Raw genomic sequence first — 16,606 nt, forward strand, 5'->3', positions numbered from 1 at the left:
GGAATGGGAAGACTGGACTGTGGGAGGACTAGAATGTGGCCTGATTAGCCTAGACTAGTCTTCCAAATGTAAACAACACTGTCATCAGAATAATGATGTTTTTATGTAATGTTCTTCCACAGCCATTCTGGTCAGAAACCATTTATGAAATGGCCCATAAATATTTTTTCATCCAAAATCATGAGCTGATCTTCTGTTCTGATGGTTCATAGATAGGATTACAATGCATAATTCATTTCACAAGCTTGTTGTAAAGAGCCCACTCTGAGGTAGCAACATTCAGAATTTGAGTTTGTTTTATATAAGGAGGGATATCAAACTCACCCCATTGTTATTGTCACTGTCTCATTCATGCCATATAGGTTCATAGGCCTGTACTCAAACAAAGACTATTATTAAAGGGCCATCCTTAGGTTGGTAATGTGTTACTTTTCTTATTATGCGTCTGGCTGAGTCTATGGCAGGCCTTAGAACTTAGTCTTAGGACTAACAGGCCTTAGTCTTTATCAGCATGTTCTGAAAGTATTTGAGAAGTTTGGGGACAGCGCCACCTACTTAATAAAACAATACCAGTTTTTACTTGGTTGGTCAGGATGACACTTGGTAAGCATCATCAACACTGTTTTGGGATGGTGCCACCTAGTGATCGCTTTTTCTTCTCTTATAAATCCTAAAATTTCAATCCAGTCCTGCTTAAAATCAATGATATTCAGAGCAAGCTAGACAAAAAAATAAAAAAAATAATTATATATATATTATTCTGTAGGAGAAACAGCATTTCAATGCCTGTGTAATGTCCTCATCTTGGTATGTGTCGTTAGGCAGCTGTCAGAGTTTTAGCAGTGTGGTGTGGTGGAAGATCTGTGTTCAAAATCGCCCCCTGTACCCTTAAATAGGGCATTTTTTGAGGGGACAGCCATTTGTAGTGGTGTCCGAAACCATAGCGGACGATATCGAGTGCACTCATTCAATCCCACAATGCACTGCAATAACGAGTGTACAACCGATGTACGCTCAACGGCTAGAGAATACCCATAATGCACTGTAAGAGTCGCGCGCCGAATGAATTCCCGCTTCTCGCCAGAAGATGGCGCTGCAGCTGAATCCTCCAGTGGTCCAATGTGGGTACAGTGTAATATCAAACTAAATTTATTTTTAATTGATAATTAAATTCTTTAATTATGATGTATAAAATAGTTTCCATGACCGAGTTTAGGATAAATCTTTTCATCTTACTATTTGAGTGGCCAGTTTGCTAAGTTTCAGATGATTATTAAACAGCAAGCACAAACTATGCAAAAGCGGCAGCCATTTCGTTTTCATTCACTCCCTCAAGTGAACTATAATAGTGGACTAATGTAGGGAGTAGTGAATGAGGGTATAGGGGGCGATTTCGGACATAGCCCTAGATTGCTAAAGGTTGCTGGTTTGAACCGTCCATGATGCAACCCAATTTTGCATTTTACATCAGATCCTTTTGGTGCCTGACCTCAAAGCACTTTGATTTTTCCAGGTTCATTTTCATGCATTACAGCAGATAAATGTTGTAAATGACAAGTGTAAATAAATACTGTCTCTGTATTAAGTCACTGTTAAAGCGTTAGTTCACCCAAAAATGAAAATTCTGTCATTAATTACTCACCCTCGTGTCGTTCCAAACCCATAAGACTTTCGTTCATCTTAAGAACACAAATCAATCTATAATAATTTTTGCCTATCCATTGAAAGTCCACTCAACCAATATTTGCACACAAAAAAAACATTGTAAAAGGAATCCATATGGAGAGTTGATAGGTTTAATCAAAGTTTTTTTGAAGAGACTCGATCACTTTATATGATGAACAGATTCAATTTAGGCTTTTATTCACATACATAGAGAACTCAATCAGAAGCTCAAACATGCTTGCTTGATGGGGGAAAAAAAAGCCTAAATTGTGAATAAAAATCTGTTAATGATATATCGTGCGATCGTGTCTCTTCAGAAGACTTTGATTAAACCTCTCGATTCATATGAATTACTTTAACAATGCCTTTGTGAACTTTTTGACAATTTAGCCTGAATATTCTTTCAATGGAGAGACAGAAATGATGAGAGAATATTAAAAAATGTGTTCTGAAGATAAAAGTCATACAGGTTTGGAATGGCATGAGGGTTAATTATGATAGAATTGTCCTTTTTTGGGTTAACTATCACTTTAATAAATGGTTTAATTAATAAAAATTCAATCTCTTTTTCTCCCTGAATGTGAATATGCATGTTTATTTATGCAAAACAAGCACAAATATCAAAAATGTCTTATAGATTATGCCGCAGACAGACATTATACCTTTTTTTGTGTTTGTGTGTGACAAATGCTTCACCTCATCGTTTGTTCAAATGAGGAGTGGAAGGTGTGTAGTTGAAATTTTCAAGGCAAATGAATACATTGGATGCACCAAAAACAAACCAATAAAATTGAACAAAGCCTCTTCGTTTTACTATCAGCTTTTATTACTCATTGGTTGTCTCATTTTCATTCCAGGAATTTCTCTCTGAAGCAGGGAGTGTCTGCATACAAAATGCTCTGCAGTTTTCTGCTTCATAGGTCAGACACTGGTTTATCTTGTTTCTGTGGCTATGCTCACTCCCATCAAAATTTGTGCAAATTTGTATAAGAATTTGCTTGCATCATTTGAATGAGAGATATAGACCCCCATATAGACTGGAATAAATATTAAAGCAAATGGCAAAAAAAAATTTGAGGGTCATATGCAAGAGCTCAATTACCGTAGATTTCCAATGTATGCTTAATAAAACCCAAGACATACGAGGATATTATGGCTAGCGGGCTGTGCGTAATGTCTTGGAGAGTGATGTCATGGCCTGCTCTGCAGTAACTCTACATGAAATGCTTGTTTTTCTTTTTTCACAGATGTTATTCAGCATGATCGTTTTGCTCCCGTTGTTCGTTTATTTATTTCCACAGCATTTCAACTGCTTTTTGACATTTGCCCGAATGATAGATAATGCTCTTTAAAAGATTTTTAAAAAACTGGAACAGCTGTAAGGAAAAGAAAGAGAAATGTCTTGACTTGACTGGGACTGTTGGCTCATGTTGATACCGATGCCTTTATTCACTGTTTAATTGTGCACACTACAGATGCGTCGTCCGCCTCTTCTGCTATGAGCACGGGAAGTCCTCGCAGTGCTTTTCCCACCTCTTCCACCTCAGCTTCAGAAAGGATGGCCGGGAATGACAACAGCACGCCGGGAGATGTTAGCAGTCGGAGGAAAGCCGAGGTGCTGGCTGCGGAAAACAAACTTTCCGGCAGAGTTTGTGGAGAAAAGGGTGGCCAGCAGACCCAGCAGCAACACCAGATGACACCCTCCAAACGGCCTGTCCTCAACATCTCGCCTCCACCCGAGGACCTGTTCGACGACAGCAACATGTCCTGCCAGGATGAGCTGCTTCTCGACTCGGAGCAGAGTAACAGCATCTGGATGGAGAACTCAGTCTCTAACTTCAGCATTGTGAGCTCCAGCTCCTACAATGACAACACTGAAGTGCCCCGCAAGGCCCGTAAGTGTACCCCGCGACAGAAGCCGGGGTCAAAGCCGGTCCCTGCTGAAGAGGCCAGCATGGATGTCTTTGATGCAGATAGTGCCAAAGGTCCACACTTTGTGCTCTCACAACTTGGCCCAGACAGCAAGACCTGTTCCAAAGCAAGGTGAGCCATGGTATGCGTTGGGCCTCATGGCCTTCTCGTACGTTTTGGTGCCTGTTTGTTGGATACACTCAAAAATAAAAAATCTGGCATCATTTACTCACCCGAATGTCATTATAGACCCAAGATGTTGGAAACCCCCGAAAATGTTCTAAGAACTTTTCGCTAATTTTCCCATTAAATTTATAAAAAAAATATTTTTTATGTCAAGTTTTAAAAAAAATCTTGGTTATGTAAATGTTAGAGGCAACATTATGAGATTGTTCCTTTTGTATGTTATCTGAACTATTTGAAACTAATAAGCAGTGTTGGGTGAAGTGCATTACTAAGAAATTAAATTTTCCCTTGAAAATGATTACTTCAAATTTTTCTGTAATTTATTTACAGTAACTTCTGATGTAATTGCATTAAATACTCTTCTTAGAACAATTGTATATGAAACAATAGTGATTTAATTTTATGTCTTATTTTAAAGTGCATGTTTTTAATGTAACCTTCTCCCTTTGGTCAGTTTAAGAATCATTTATGCAATTTTATATTATTTATTTGGAAAAATTCAAAGAGCAGTTTCATGTCTATTCTTGTATTGTTCAACTGGTCGAGGTTGATATGGGATTTAAAAAGTAATTAGTAATAAGTTATGCAAAATCTTTATAGAATGAGTAATTTGTGCAGTAATCTGATTACACTGTTGAAGATATAATTAGTAGCTAGTAATTAATTACTTTTTTTAGAGAACTTACCAAACACTGCTAATAAGTAACATTTAATCCTCTGAGCCCCTTCATTTTTGGGTCACACTTGGTACCTTCACGGTCAAAAGTGACCAAAGCCTTGAAATGTAACTTTTTTCCCCCAAGGAAAATCATTGTAATATATTTTAATTCAATAATATTTTTTGATTATTATTTAGAATTTTTAGGGGATTTTATGATACTATGCGTGAAGGCCTTTAACATATCCGAATCATGTCCATGATTTTTTTGTGTGTGTTCACACAGCTAATGTGATAAAAGTCACCAAGTGTCATCCCATTAAGATGAAGCAAGAAAAATTTAAAATGAAAAATGTAAATTTTTTTTGGTTTTGGTCAGTTCTGACCGAAGAGACGAACGTCTAACTAAAATATTTCACAAAAAAGTTCCATAAATGATGTATAAATAAATGTTTTGAGAACGTTATTAAAGACCATTCAACAAACATTTAATTAATATTACTGGAAGAATGTTTGTTCATACCTTTTCTAATGTTCCCATTAAGTTGTGAAAACTTCTGAACTTCTGAATGTTCTCTGATTGTTTAAAAAAAAAATTTTTAGATATATGTTTTATGTTTAAACAAGTTATTTTCATGGTTACCTGTATGTGAATGTTAGAGACAAAATTAATGAATACTCCATTTTATAATTTTGCAAACATTAATGAATCTTACTTTTGGATTTTGAACTCTGTACCATCTGAAACCAGTAACATTTAAAAAACATTAGCTGAACATCTAACTAAAATGAAATGACATGAGATGAGAGTGCGTGAGTGTGTGTGTGAGTGAGTGAGTGAGTGGGTGAGTGAGTGAGTGGGTGGGTGGGTGAGTGAGTGAGTGGGTGGGTGGGTGGGTGAGTGAGTGGGTGGGTGGGTGAGTGAGTGGGTGAGTGAGTGGGTGAGTGAGTGGGTGAGTGGGTGAGTGAGTGAGTGAGTGAGTGAGTGAGTGAGTGAGTGAGTGAGTGAGTGAGTGAGTGAGTGCGTGAGTGAGTGAGTGAGTGCGTGGGTGAGTGAGTGAGAGTGAGTGAGTGAGTGAGTGAGTGAGTGAGTGAGTGAGTGAGTGAGTGAGTGAGTGAGTGCGTGGGTGAGTGAGTGGGTGGGTGAGTGAGTGGGTGAGTGAGTGAGTGAGTGAGTGAGTGAGTGGGTGGGTGGGTGGGTGGGTGAGTGGGTGGGTGGGTGGGTGAGTGTGTGTGTGAGTGTGTGTGTGAGTGAGTGAGTGAGTGAGTGAGTGAGTGAGTGAGTGAGTGAGTGAGTGAGTGGGTGGGTGAGTGGGTGAGTGAGTGAGTGAGTGAGTGAGTGGGTGAGTGAGTGAGTGAGTGAGTGAGTGCGTGGGTGAGTGGGTGGGTGGGTGAGTGCGTGGGTGAGTGCGTGGGTGAGTGAGTGAGTGAGTGAGTGAGTGAGTGAGTGAGTAAATGTTGACAGAATTTTCATTTTTGGATGAACTAAAAGTACAAAAACCCCAATTAGCTTTCGACTGATGTTCACCAGCGATCCTTGTTTCATAGCTCTGATGGACCTCAAGCATCTGGACTCAAAGGCGGGATACTGTCTTGTCAGTATCCGCAGAAAAGTGAAGGGAAAGAACTGAAGATTGTGGTGCAGCCTGAGACTCAGCATAGAGCGCGTTACCTGACCGAAGGAAGCCGTGGGTCTGTGAAAGACCGAACACAGCAGGGTTTCCCTACTATCAAGGTGGGTATCACAGACTTACAGTTACCTACAGTTGTTGTCTCTTTAGGGAAAGTCGCAACACAAATGAATGTACCTTTAAGATGAGTCTTATGTCATGGTTCTCTTCTCACTTTACCCTATTGATATATATATGCATGTTACTCTGTTAACCACAAGTTTCTTGATCCTCGCAGCTTGAGGGTGTGAAGGAGTCAGTGGTCCTGCAGATTTTTGTGGGCAATGATGCTGGACGCGTGAAGCCCCATGGTTTCTACCAGGCTTGCAGAGTCACAGGCCGGAACACAACTGCCTGTAAGGAAGTGGACATTGAAGGCACCACTGTCATCGAAGTGCCTCTGGATCTCAGCAGCAATATGACTCTGGCGTATGTAACGACGTGTCAACTAGTAGAATTGCACCCCACTTTGAAGCTTTAAATTGTTCGTTAAACTTTAAACTGAATATTCAAAAAGAACAATTCCCAGTCTTCTAATCCAGAGGCTGTATTGATCAAATGTGTTTGGAAGAATTGATATTGACGATGACCAGCTGACAGTCGGGTGTCTTTACAGTGTAGACTGTGTGGGGATCCTGAAGCTCAGGAATGCCGATGTGGAGGCCCGTATTGGGGTGGCTGGATCTAAGAAGAAGAGTACCCGTGCCAGACTGGTGTTTCGAGTCAACATCCCACGCCCCGATGGCTCTGTGCTCACGTTACAGACCTCGTCGTCTCCCATACTGTGCAGTGAGTGGCTTTGGGTTATTCATAGCATCTCCCTGCTGGCGAGCCCAGCTGGTGCTCTCATCACATAGGAGAGGTAGGGATTAGATGGGGGGATAATGAATGTTTATATTATTAAAGCCATAGAGCCCGAAAAAAAAAAAAAAAAAGGAGAGAGAATGAGTATTAGGCAGAACATCAGGTGCTTACTGTGATGAATTGTACTAAAATTGAATTTCTGTGTCGCCAGCAAATATTCCAGGTTGATTACAACTTAAGTTCTACTGACACCATCTGTAGCATTCTGTCATTTACCTCAGAAAATAGTTTTGATGGTCATTGTGTTAGTAAGGACAGAAAACACATTTGCTTGTTTATTATGTGCAATAATTTCTTTTTAACAATGTGTTTTTGGCACTGGAGGTGTTGTTGCATTGACACAATGTCTTAACAATGTGGCGTGAAATGCTAAAAAAAGTTAACATTGAAGTAGACAATATAATAGTGCACATGTGGATTAATTGCAATTTATTTGATTATCATTTAATGTGAAAATAAAGTGAGTTTTTGCTTAAAACAAGCTAAATTATATGCCGATGGGGTGAGAAAATTCAGTTTGAATTAAGATTACTTTTCTTACCCCATCGGCAGATCATTTTGCTTGTTTTAAGGAAAAACTCACTTCATTTAGATTTTTTTTCCCCCAGAAAACAAGACATAATATCTTATGGTATTTTACTACTTTAGTAAATGCATCTTGATATAATAATTTTTAGATATTAGGACTGGAAAATACTAAGTAAGAAAAATTTTTTTTGCAGTGTTGACCAGATGTAATTCACTTATAATTTAACTCTTAAGAAACAACTGTACCTCATTGCCTACTTTTGTAGGTAAATGCCCTTCTGGTTATGCATTACCAGCATGTTATCTGTGTCCCTTCCTGGTTTCCTTGTGTGGATACAAAGCAAAAGTAAGCAGGTTTTCTGCTAGTCGCAGGCTGATTTTGCTGTATGGATTTGTTGACCCACACATAATGTCAGATGTGCAGAAACAAAATTTTTAGTCATGGTCTGCTGCACAGAAACATTGTTACGTGGCTGTGTATCCTAATGGTCTTCTTCTCTATTTCTCCGATTGGTTCTGTTTTTATAGCCCAGCCTGCAGGAGTACCTGAGATTCTCAAGAAGAGTTTACACAGTTGTTCTGTTAAAGGGGGGAATGAAGTCTTTATTATCGGAAAAAACTTTCTCAAAGGAACCAAGGTCATATTTCAGGAGAATGCTTCAGGTATCCTTACATGTTACATGTTACATGCTCTTCCTGCACAACACTTGCACTGTTTAACCTCTCCCTGTTTGATTGTAGCAGATGATAAGTCCTGGAAGGCAGAGGCTGACATTGACATGGAGTTTTTCCATCAGGTAAGCCATAGCATCTGCTGTGTCTATTATTTGACTGTGTGGGATGATCAAGCACTGCAAAAATAGAGGCAGCTTTGCACAGGTCACAGACATCAGTGTCCCCAATTGTTGCCTGACATGAATATGGAAAGAACGGCAGATTGATGACCTAGATACACAAACAGTACGCAATAAAGTTTTTAGTTATTTTCTAGCAAGTGATTTAAATAGATCTGTTTTTACAGTGACTATGAAATGTTACAGTGAAATGTCAGAAGTTTAGTTGTCACTGTTTAGTCAATGTTTTTTTTAATACATTGTGTGCCACCACAACAAACTATATTATACTAATGCAAAGGGACCATCATTTACACAAATGTAGCCAAAAATGAGGAGTAAATAAATCTGGCTAGTGTTGAAATTGCAACAAAATGCATGGTCAGACATCCCATATGATTTGCAGGTGATTTGAGTGAATCATATAAAATAGTCTGATAGTCTTCCAACACTTCTTTGAAGATATATATGACACCACCATTATGTTGTGATTAAAAAAGATGTGATCTTTTAATCTTTGACTTTCTCCCCTTTTAGAATCACATTATTGTCAAAGTTCCTGAATATCAGAATCCAGCTATCACATCTCCTGTATCTGTTGGTATCTATGTTGTTACAAATGCCGGACGATCCCATGATGTTCAACCATTTACGTACACTCCAGAGCCAGGTCAGTTTAATCTCCACCCCTGTTTCCCAACCCTGTTCCTGGAGGCATACCAACTGAACACATTTTGGGCGTCTCCCTTATTTGACCCATCCATATCAGATCTTGGAGTCTCTATGAGCTGATAAGTTGAATCAGTTGTATTTGAATAGGAACAGTTTGAAAATGTGTACTGTTGTTGTGCTTCCAGGAACAGGGTTGGGAAACACTGTGCTAGAACGGTTTACCATTTAGAAAAATCACTAATTTTGTATATATTTTTTCAGCTGTTGATTCCTCTGTGAAAAAGGAAGTCTTGCCTCCAGTGACACCTTGTTGTTTTGAACAAATAAAAGGTGAGCAAACATCTATGTGACTATTAGCATAACGTGATGTTGCGCTATGAGTGCCAGGGTATTTCCTGAAATGGAAGAGTCACTGGCCTTCTGTCTGTTGTTTCATACAGTAATCGATACTGCCTTGATGACGCCGGTTTTGCCTCTTGTTAAACGAGAAGAGGCCACACCAATGGAGGTCTCCAGTAATCCCTTCAAGGTTTGTATAAATCATGAGACATAAACCACCACAATAAATCAGTACCACATCAAGCATTTACCTATAATTTGATAAATGCCTATGTTTATCCTGTTTGGAACCCAACAGACCTCTGAAGTCATCAATTCAGCCCAGCAAGCCTTAGACATGAGTACTGAGATCTCCACCAATAACTGCAAGTTTTCCAGTCCGCTGGCACACAAAACAAGAGAACAGGATCAATCTCCGAATTCTGTCTTTTCTAACAAGGAACCATTCAGCACCATCCAGGAACATAATCTTGCATCCAGCGGCTCTTTCCACGTGCCTAATAAATCTCTTCTCCAGCAAGGAGTTCAGCCATTCCTCTTGGAACACAGAAACAGTCTTGGACAGGAGAGATCAAGCAACAGTGGCGGATCAGTGGTGGGGCTGTCCCAAATAGATGACAACCCACAGCAACAGCTCTCCCTTCTACCTCCAGATGAGGTGGCACAACTAGAGCAGGCTGTGCGGCAGCTGCAAGCAAAGGGATTCTGCAACATCCAACTCCAGAATGAGAACTCAATGTCAAAGCAAAGACAACATCAACTTCAACAGCAGCAGCAGCAAATCCAACAACAGCAGCAGCAAATCCAGCAACAACAGCAGCAAATTCAGCAACAGCAGCAGCACATCCAGCAACAAGAGCAGCAAATCCAGTTGCAGCAGCAGCAACACCAGCAGCAGCAAACTCTGGAGAACCTACAACATCAGCTTTTTCAGCCCCAGGTTCAGATGCATTGTAGTTCGGAGCAACAGAGCTCTTCCCAGGGAATGGTGCAGAATGGTAATTCCCTTTTCCAGCAAACCCCATCACAGCAACAGCAGCAGCAGCAGCAGCAAGCAACCTTGTTTCAACAAGCAACTGGCTTTCTTCAGCAGCAACCCAGTCATTCCTCACCTTCCCTGTTTCACAATCCGACGGCCATGACTGAAGCCCAAAGCCCACAGGAGGCTCTTTTCCACACACAGAAGACCTCGCCCAACCAGGATCAGGTCCAAGCTTCCCTTTTCCAAAGCAATCTCAATGTTCTCAGTGGGTCCAACATGTCTGTTGAAGCTCAGCCCTCTGCAACCAGTATGTTTATTTCCCAGAATGCTGTATCAGGTCAACTTACTGTTAATGCCAGCCAGCCACAGCAACTGGCTTTCCTCACTTCTATGCAGGGGACTCTCGAGGCCCCATCTGTATTTCAGACTCCAACCCAACTGTCCCCCATTCAGCAAAGCACTACGATGGAGCAGCAGCAGTCACCACAGCATGCCCAACCTGGCTCCATGTTCCAGAGCATCTCCCAATCACCAAGCAAACTCTCCCCTGGTCAGCAGCAGCAGGCTGGTCTACTCCTCGGGTCCTTAAATTCTCCAGTAACACAAGAGCAAACCTCAAATCTGTTATTCGGTGGACAAGTTCAGATTGGATCGATGAACAACAGCAGCCTAGCTTCCCCAGAACAACAGAACACTTCCCTTCCCTTCTCTCAGGCCGGCATGGTTACAGTCAGGCAGCAGGAGTTGTCTAAACCCATGACATTTCAGGATCAGACTACTATGGGGGTCAACCCATCCTCGAATAAGCCAATTTTCCAAGACCAGCAACCAATGCAGTTGGCGCCAAGTTCTGGTCCTTCACAGTCTGTAAACCTCTTCATGGCCCAGTCCAACATGCAAGGGGGGATGGCTTCTCAAGAAACCCTTTTTGCACCACAGAGTGATGTAACCGGAATTCAAACCAGCACTTCCTCTCCAGTACAACAGCCTGGTCAACTCTTTCAGACTACAATGGGTGGAAACCTCAACCAGCCCAACCGGAATCAGCAGCCCGACCTCTTCCTTTTTGAGATCCAGAATGGTTAGGCATTGTTCTTAAACATGCTTTAGACTTGTTTGTCTCATCATTCAGAGTCATAACTCATTCTAATGTTTTCTTTCCTGCAGAGTGCCGTCAGCTGATGAACAGCCCAGGATCTACACTATCTGATCAGATCATTGCCATCAGTCAGTCTGGACAGAGACAGCAAGAGAGTGAGGGGCAAATCCAGTCTTTACTGGGGCAGTCTATGCCAGACCCTGGAAATGTGCCGAGCACCTTGACAACCTCTCAGAACATGGAGAAGATTGACGATCTTCTGGTGAGCCTTCAGGAGCAAGGCAATAACATCTCCCACTCCTACTAGGGTCTTCAAGGATAAACTGCCCAGTATCTCCATTCCATATATGATTGTTGATATTTCTTGCACACATATTGGATATTTTGGTATCTTTTATTTTGGATATTGCAAAAATATTGGATTGGAGATACTTTGATCATACCCCTTATAGCAAGAGTAGGCCATTAACTTTTATTTCATTCTACACATTGACACTGAGAAAGTAGAGTTGCCCGTTGAAAGATTTGGCAAAATCTCTTGAAGAATCACAACTAAAACCATGGTATACAAATTCTGACCTGCAGTTCTTTGGCACAATGGCAGAACCCTCTGGATAACCTCAAGGCATCCTTAAAGAAGGGCAGTTTTCCATGGATCTTACAAAATGCAACCCATATGTTCCTGTTATAAAGACCGTCATTGGTTCTGCTGCAACCCCATTATAAATAAAGGCTTTAAGGCAGTTATTGAAGTTCCTTGAGTACACAATAGGATATTTGAGGCACCTGGAAACCTAGAGAGTCTCAAAAGGGTTTTGTTGGTGTGGCAGTCTAAGGAACTAAAAGGGTGCCTTGAGTATCTCTTTATTTTTACAGTGACGGAGAGAGCATTTTGAGAAGATCAGGACCCATGAGATGTCTATTTTTAGCTGTAAACTAAACAAATAATCAAGAATGTCTGATAGAAGCAGTCTGCAGTGACATTTTTATTTTTTGTAAACAGTCATTAATACCTTTTTGTCTGACACACTTGAGTATAAGCTATTTTTCTTTTGGAAAAATCTTTTTAGTCAAATGCGAAAATAAATGATGTAGAATATACATATTATGTACATTCACTTAAAATATAAGTGAGAAAACAAATGTGTTTTGGCATTTTCCTTCTAGCACTTTATGTATGTTTTCAGTATGGTTAGTTATTCCTGACTCATTGACATTTCATCAAGCTTTCTATCTCAAACCAACCATGTTTACTGAATACATAATTCTATTGTCTTTCATCTCTGTGTTTTTTAGACTAATCCGTATAGTACTAGCAATTAGAAATGCACATTCCTGGTTAAAAATCAAACAAGTAGTTATCAGTAATCTAAAAAACAAAGCTTCTGATATTTATTTTTGATTTTGGTTTACACAAGTCATTTCTTGCCATCATATTTAGATTGGTGTCTGTTTTGCATGTCTGAGTGTCCTATATACATGTGTATGTGTGACATATTTTTTGATAATACCTCTAAAAGTTTGTCATTATTAAATTTATTCTTATAATGATTCTAAAATATTGACAGTTGATGCTCAAATCATTTCGTGTCATCGTGGTAGGTTATTTTATTTCGTTTACCAGTGTCTGGTACGCTGGAACGGGGCTGATTGCATTTTTTGGGGGGCAAATTAGAAGGGAGTGTCCAACCAGTATTATCGACAAGTTCTCAGAATATACAGTAAATACAAACGCTATAAATGCTGGGGAAGCAACCTTTTATCTTTTGTAGGAGAAATTGTTTTTATCAATCACTTCTACTTAAATCCTACAATTTTATAGCCGTCGGCATGTCAAAACCAATATTTTATCTACTTTAGCGAAAAATGGTCAGTTTTGTGGCTCAGTTGGTTCAATGTTTGTGTATTTGGTTATGAAGTGAGTCTGTTTTGAATGTAGAGAAACATTATGAGCTATATATTTCTGGTAATATCAAGCTCATGTATGTGTTCTTGTGTCAGACATAATGTAAAGCTGCCAAACTAGTTTGTGTGCTTAATATTAGGCTGATGTGACATTAGTTGGCAGATTGTTTTGTTGTTAGCATGAGGGTGAAAATATATACATTATGAGGGAGCTGTTCTCTGTAATGTCACAGAAATGGCTCATTTGAGCCTGCTATGTTTGGTATTAAATGTCAATTTTTTTTGACTATTTTCTTTGCTCAGAACCTTGGGTGACTTTTATGCCTACTTTTTAGTAGAGACGATTTGATCTTCTTTTTTTCCTTTTTTTTGGGGGGGGGGGGGGGGGGGAGAAGTTTTGATTGAGGGGTGCTTTTTTATATCTCTGCATGGGAAAGAACTGTGAACGGGAACTGGAAAAAAGTCTTCATCTCTGTACAATACTAATTGTTATATTTTTCCATAATCAATATTTATGTGAATATTTACTTTTTCACCATACCTCTTTTTAGAAAGTATTTATTTTTGCGTCTCAAGAATTTTCACAATTAGAATCAATGCCTATTAGATTTAAATTAGAATGCATAATTCTAACATATTTCATATGTATCTTTTTTTTTTTTTATGTCAAATCTTTTAAAGAAAAAAATGTGTGTATCCCATATACTATTGTAACATCATGTTTAGGCTATAGACACTTTGTTGAGATTCATTATTATAATGCACAGCTGTTCGGTTGTACATTCCTGTACTTTCACTATTGCAAAATGATCATGGTTCTCAACTCACCTGGATTTTTATTTAAATATAACTGAATTCCTTTTGGGAAATATAAGCCATATAAACAAACATTGCCCCTAAAAATTCTATTTTGTATGATTCTTGGGACCAATTATGAATTTTTTATAGTTCAATTTAGCAAACTAATCATCTGTTTTGGGTGCAATAACATTTATAATTTAAAAGTAAATATTTATAAATGAAAAGAAATTCAACCAAATGTAATAGGAACACAAGTGTGTAAGTGTTTTTTCTTTAAAATATAATAAAAGTCAGTTCAATATTGCAAGTGAGGCTTTGCATATCACAATTTTTTCATTTATTTATATTCTGACACATTCTTCCTTCTCATCCCAGTCAATAAATGAATACCAAACAATGTGCCTCTAAATTGACTAAAACCAATACATTTTTTAATTGGTTGCATGACGTGGTAAATAAACAGCAATTAGTCGTGCCTTCTGATTTAAAAGCAGATCATTTCCTGGCCATTGCCTATTTTGACTGGTCATGAAACGACACCCCTTTAAAATTTGTTCCACAATGGATACGTAGGCTATGTTGTATGTTTCACTTTAAAGGTGCAGTAAGCAATTTCTGAGAATTATTTTTGAACACTGATGATATTTGAAATCAACTCAAACAAACACGCCCCTGCCCCTCCCTTCATTGCTCCGCCCCCTAAATGCACAAACATGCATTGCAAGAGTCGATGTCTCTTATCATAGCTGAAGCGAAGCAAAATAAAGCTTTGTAAAAAGTAAAGCGAAGATGAGTAAATACAATCAGTGAGTGGACACACCCCCTGGTGCTGATTGGCTCACTCTTTTCCCCCATCATGAGTGGACACCTGCCCCTTACTGATGATTGGCTCACTCTTTCTCCTCCCCCATGATGAGTGGACACGCCCACTACCGCTGGCCACTTGAACTACAAGTGTGTTGAGCTGCTCGGTCTGAGCCGTTTTTAACAGTGTTTCTCAGAAATTGCTTACTGCACCTTTAAATTGACTAGATCAAGAATAAGCAATATTATTCACAAAAAAACACAATTCTTTTATTTAATATATGCTTCTTTTAAAAAATGTGTTTAAATTGATACGCAGTTAGACTGAGTGCATATTCAGTTGGACTTCTTTATTCTTTGTTACGGTTCGGCTGCTTATTAATGTATGAGAATTCCTAATGTGCCATAACGAATGTCAATATTATGTCAGTCTTATGGCAATATACTTTTATGTGTCAGTTTGCTCTGTTGTGTTGTCTGATTTGGAAGTTTCTGTTGTATGCGATGATAACATATTACATCTGACATAATTGTGACACTTTAGGCTACAAAAAAAAAAAATCACAAAAAAAAAAATCATATAGAAGCATTTTGCTTTTGTTGGGGCATTTTTACTCTTGCAGCTATTTTTCTGTAAATGTCATATACGGCTATGTATAAAAATAGGTTAAATAAAAATAATTACAGACTTGTGCTCTTGTTGTCAATCATGCATTTGGTTCTGAAAACCAATACCCGTCTTGCAAGAGTCAGAGACTGCAGTTTCAGGACCGCATTTCTAGGAACCTAGTTTTGTTGTGACATCTACACCAATTCTATTCCATCAGAGACCTGAATTAAAACTCAAACAAACAGATGCAAAGACTGGACCCACGGAAAGGATTCAATTTTATTTTATTTCCACCTACATGTTAAAGTGGCTGTGATCAGCCTAAAAGGAAAACAAGGTTATTTAAATTAAAGTTGGGATTAAATATAACTATTAATACTAATAACTAATAATAATTACAGTAGTAATACTTGATTATTTTTATTATTCGTATGAGTTATTTCCTGTGTTCGCAATGAAAGAGAACTGCAGTAACGAGGTCACCGCTCTCAGCCAACAGATTCTGCTTCTTCATTGCACTTCATTCAGTCACCTAAAAACGACAGACTAGAGTCACTAGACCATCTTTAAAACGTTGTGTAACTATGGTTTTATCAGTCAAATACGGCACAAGTTAGTAAATAAATAAGAAACAACAACGGAGTGTCTTTAAAAACACTCTTTTGTGCAAAACTACTTTTTTTCTTGCACGGGTTCGTTCAAATAAAGCAACAAGGCCCAGGAAGCAGTGGGTTGTGTCCGAAAACTAAAAAATGCTGCCTTCGGAGGATGAATTTAATGTTAGTTTCACTTCCTGTATCCTGAGATACCTTCATCTGATCGATTTTTTTAAGGCAGCATAGATGTAGCCTTCACTGCCTTTGGTATCCCACAATCCTGTGCTTTCCATTCTGTGAGACAGTACAGCTAGAAAAATAAAGATGGCGTCTGATAGTTGCGGCGGGTGGTCGTTAGTTTGTGTGTAACTGTAAAGTTTTGATAAACATTTTTCACTTATGATTTCATTTCTAGCAACTATTGTAGTCATTAAATATTCACTTACTTTTCACGAAAGCTCTCTCTCTATTTTGCTGTAGATC

The 16,606-nt window shown here is 39.0% G+C and overlaps 1 protein-coding gene across 2 annotated transcripts in view; it reads left to right on the top strand.

Moving 5' to 3' along the window:
* The window catches only part of nfat5b (nuclear factor of activated T cells 5b), a 55,140-nt gene extending 39,531 nt beyond the window's left edge, over positions 1-15,609 (top strand). The window contains exons 3-13 of one of the 2 annotated variants that reach the window (XM_082161303.1): positions 3,141-3,708; positions 5,969-6,155; positions 6,329-6,519; positions 6,707-6,879; positions 8,011-8,145; positions 8,227-8,279; positions 8,853-8,985; positions 9,249-9,317; positions 9,428-9,516; positions 9,625-11,389; positions 11,476-15,609. In XM_082161303.1, coding sequence (XP_082017429.1) covers positions 3,141-3,708; positions 5,969-6,155; positions 6,329-6,519; positions 6,707-6,879; positions 8,011-8,145; positions 8,227-8,279; positions 8,853-8,985; positions 9,249-9,317; positions 9,428-9,516; positions 9,625-11,389; positions 11,476-11,714 — 3,602 coding nt within the window. In that variant the 3' untranslated portion in view covers positions 11,715-15,609. Of the gene's footprint in view, positions 1-3,140; positions 3,709-5,968; positions 6,156-6,328; positions 6,520-6,706; positions 6,880-8,010; positions 8,146-8,223; positions 8,280-8,852; positions 8,986-9,248; positions 9,318-9,427; positions 9,517-9,624; positions 11,390-11,475 lie in introns of both variants that reach the window. The other variant, XM_082161302.1, reaches the window with a different exon arrangement.
* The last annotated feature ends 997 nt before the right edge of the window (positions 15,610-16,606 follow it).

Source organism: Leuciscus leuciscus (assembly GCF_965113295.1).
Source record: "Leuciscus leuciscus genome assembly, chromosome: 2".
Lineage (NCBI taxonomy): Eukaryota > Metazoa > Chordata > Actinopteri > Cypriniformes > Leuciscidae > Leuciscus > Leuciscus leuciscus.